General features: G+C 41.2%; 1 protein-coding gene across 1 annotated transcript; it reads left to right on the top strand.

Annotated features, from left to right (window-relative positions):
- Positions 1–1,488: 1,488 nt before the first annotated feature.
- Positions 1,489–2,055, top strand: PtA15_7A212 (uncharacterized protein; the record flags this gene model as incomplete). Its single annotated transcript, XM_053170796.1, has 1 exon — positions 1,489–2,055. One exon carries the CDS (start codon positions 1,489–1,491, stop codon positions 2,053–2,055), a length of 567 nt encoding a protein of 188 aa, XP_053022041.1.
- Positions 2,056–3,826: the final 1,771 nt, after the last annotated feature.

The following is a 3,826-nucleotide window of genomic DNA, read 5'->3' as shown; positions in this document are numbered from 1 at the left end:
CCAAACTGTATTAGAAAGTTTTCCAGAGCGTAAAGTGGGAATTTTATATGATCTTGGGTGCCACCTTGAGACACACATGAGGAAGGTATGCAGCTCAAAACCCGGCTGCTTAGATTGCTTGAAGCTATGCTCACTTCTACCTCAACAGCGAAATTTGTTGACCAGCCAGATACCCAACCTGAATTTTGGAACCTCTGTCTTTCATGCATATGTGCACGAGTGGGCATGTCAGGTTGCGTATAACCCTCGATTCAACTCATGGTGGGGTCTATCGGATGGTGAATGCTTGGAGCGGCTTTGGTCTTTCCTATCAAAGCTCATTGCCCCTCTCTGAGTTTCCACACGTCTTCATCGACTGACTAGTATCCAGGCCCAAGCTGATTATCATTCCAAACAACTGCTAGAGATGACTGGTAAGAATTTTTTCCCAATATCTCTAATTTAAAACCCTTACTTGGAGCTAACCAGATCCTCAGCCCAGTGGCTCTCAAACAAACTGAAGAATGCAAAGATAGTTGGTGACGAAGCAAGGAGATTTCTAGATACACTGCATCAACAGCAGAACCCGCATTCCCCTGGCGGACACCAAAACTACACCAATGAATTCCTCGAGGAACAATGGGTTCTAGAGAAACAATACCATCGCACCACCAATTTTACCTTGAAGAACAGTCGACTCGAACTTGGTAGACTCCTCTGCTTACAAGACAAGCTTGATGCTGCTTGGTGAGTGTAAACACGTATAAATTGGCTTGTAAAACAATTTTTGACTGCTGACTGAATATAAACAGGGGCGCCATGGCATTAACTCCGCATCAGGCACTTGCTCGGGCTACTGCTTGTGCTACGCTTACAGAACAAATTAGGACTGCCCGCGAGAGGCTTGGTACCTATTACTTGACCGACCGAATGACACGTTTGTGATTTTTTCTTCGAATTTGAGTGCATGTAATGTGCTGAATCTACCTCCTGAAAAATGTAGAGGAGGAGAGCGAGCTGCTAGTTAAAGTATGGCATGCCAAAACCAAGATCAGGCGGCGTTTTTTGGCATTGATTGAAGAGAAGCAACCCCTACTTTGTGTTCGCCGGGCTGGGGAAACAACCACGCTTGGTAAATACATCTTCTTAGCGCATTAAGAGAGAGCTACAGCTGACTGATCTTGCATGATAGGCACCCGTGGGCAGCAGAAACTGATTGATTCACTCCGGAAGCATGCCGAGAAGATCTGAGCCGTGTTGAACTCGTACAACAATCATGTTTGGGCTTATGTTTCTGCCTGTCCAGATCGTCCACCGCTGCCTGAAATGGAATATTCGGAACTCCTTGCCCTCCAAACTGATGATAATTTCTGGAACAATGGGATTTTTACCAATGCCAACGAGCCATGGGCGATTGACGAAGCAACAAAAAAAGGGATCCGACAACTTGCTTATCTCAAACAATCAATTGAGGAGCAGCGAAGACTTGGCTGGGAAACCAGGAGAGCCATGCAATGGGCTATTGAGCGTCATCAACTCCTCAAGACCGTGCTACAAACTGTTTTACAACTGTTGCGCAATCCTGAGGCTGAAGCATTGCCAATCCCTCAAGACGTTCAAAACCTGGTCAAGCACGCTCAACTGGCCACACTTCCCTCTGTTTTGGACAGGCTCAAAGTGGCCAAACTTGTGATTCACGCGGCCTACATCAAGATCCTCAACATTCAACTGGCATGGCATCCCCACATCACGGATATCCTCAGCAGAACAGCAAGTCAACCTCAAGATGGCAACATCCTGCAACCATGGAATTCTCAGATGAGTTTCATTTATCGGTTTCACAGGATGGGGCTGTTGTCTGGTGTACCGGGGGACATCTGCGAAGGAATCATATCAGATACAACACTTGAGCTCTCTCCAGACATTGCTGCTGCTGGACCTTTGCCTCTTGATCGTCTGCCCGCTGATGATGAGGATGAAGACAACAATGATGAAGAAGACCAGCAGGAAAATGATTTAGAAGATGCCCTTGCCACAAATCTGCTTCTAAGTTTAGGTACAAGCAGTGCCTTGTAACATTTGGTGAATTATTGTAAATAGTACCTCATAGAATCTTGGTTGTGTGTTGCACCTATTTGGCATGGAGTTTTGATTTCTATTCAAAAATTATTGAGATACTTCAAATGTTGAAATATGAGCTTCACCAAACAATTAAAGAACTTAGTTCACACACTGCGGACAAATCTTTGCGCACTGTGCAAGTGCACACATTTCCAAACACTTTGCGCACTGCGGTTGAAGGAAGCAAAATTTTCAAGATTTTTCTGGACAAATCAATAGAAAGCCCTTTTCTTGTCCTCTGTAAATTTTTGTGAGTTTTTTGAACCTCCCTTGTATGCTGAAACAACCCATTAATAAACAATACAAGTACTGTCATTTGGGGACCTGGAATTCATGTTCCAGCATGCTAAAAATTGCAAATAATTTATTGAATCATTCTCATCAAATGTTTAAATGTTTTAGAACTATTTGGCCACTTTGTACAAGAATAAGGCTTTGAAAATTTAGGAAAATTTACATGAAATCTTTCAACATGCATTAGTACCTGGTGCAATTTCCCAAATTTTCAAAGCCTCATTCTTGCACAAAGTGGGCAAAAAGTTCTGAAACAGTTAAAAATATAATTAACATGATTCAAGAAATTATTTGGAAATTTAAGGATGCCAGAACATGTATTCCAGGTCCCCAAATGACAGTACTTGTTTTGTTTATTAATGGGTTGTTTCAGCATACAAGGGAGGTTCAATAAACTAACAAAAAATTCACAGAGGAGAATAAAAGGGCTTTCTATTGATTTGTCCAGAAAAATCTTGAAAATTTTGCTTCCTTCAACCGTTTCCATAGTGCGTGAAGTAATTTCAACAATTAATTAGGTGTTTAAATTTGATTTATGCATTATAAATCATAAAATCATAAAATAATTTTTGTGGGATTACATCATCAAACTTGCAAGATAAGCTTCAAAGAAGACTTTATTCACACCAGTGTGTATATTAAAAACTTACCCTACTCTCAAGTTCTCAAAAGATACATGAATGAGCATAGATTATGGATTGAGATGAGTCCCCAACATGTCAATGATCAATGATGTATTCCCCCATGGCTGCAGCAAGCACACAGCCTTTTTACATTTCATGAAATTTAGTTGAACCATCATCCATGGCAGGTCAAAGCATAAATAAAAATAGAAAGAGGTGTGAATAAAAAACTTTATGATCCAAACCAGATTGACTAGTCTTCCAAATGAGAGCAACCAACTACCAAAAGTCAAGTTGGAATTTTCCAACTTGGTCACTGCAATACTTTCTCCACTTTTTCAGGAAAGTTACTGCCTGAATTTCTTTAAAGCACACAGCCTATCACAAGTTTCATCGTGGTAGGTATTTTTGAAGTGGTGGTAAGCTTCAAGCATACAAGATTTCACCAGACCTTTTTTCCTTTTCAAGTTGTGAAAATTCACTTCTACATAACCAGGTATGAATATGCATATTATTATTAAGATTCATACAAAATAGTTTCTTCGGATGCAATTTTTTACCTGCCTGCCGTGTGGAGTCACATACACACATAGCTGCAGCAAACCACTTTTCTTGAAATACATACAACCTTTCGACGAAGTAAGTCTTTTTCCCTAAAGCTCTGTCTCTGGTTGCTCTGGTTGCCGGCAAGGCACAGCAGCGGTCTGCCCTCCAGAGCCCGCCAATCATTCTCCTCATCACAACCACATCACTCATTAACTGACATCCTTTTTTAATTTGCCATCTGAGATTTACGCAAAACAGTTTGA

This window comes from Puccinia triticina, chromosome 7A, assembly GCF_026914185.1.
Source record: "Puccinia triticina chromosome 7A, complete sequence".
NCBI lineage: Eukaryota > Fungi > Basidiomycota > Pucciniomycetes > Pucciniales > Pucciniaceae > Puccinia > Puccinia triticina.
This window is presented reverse-complemented; position numbering and strand designations above follow the sequence as displayed.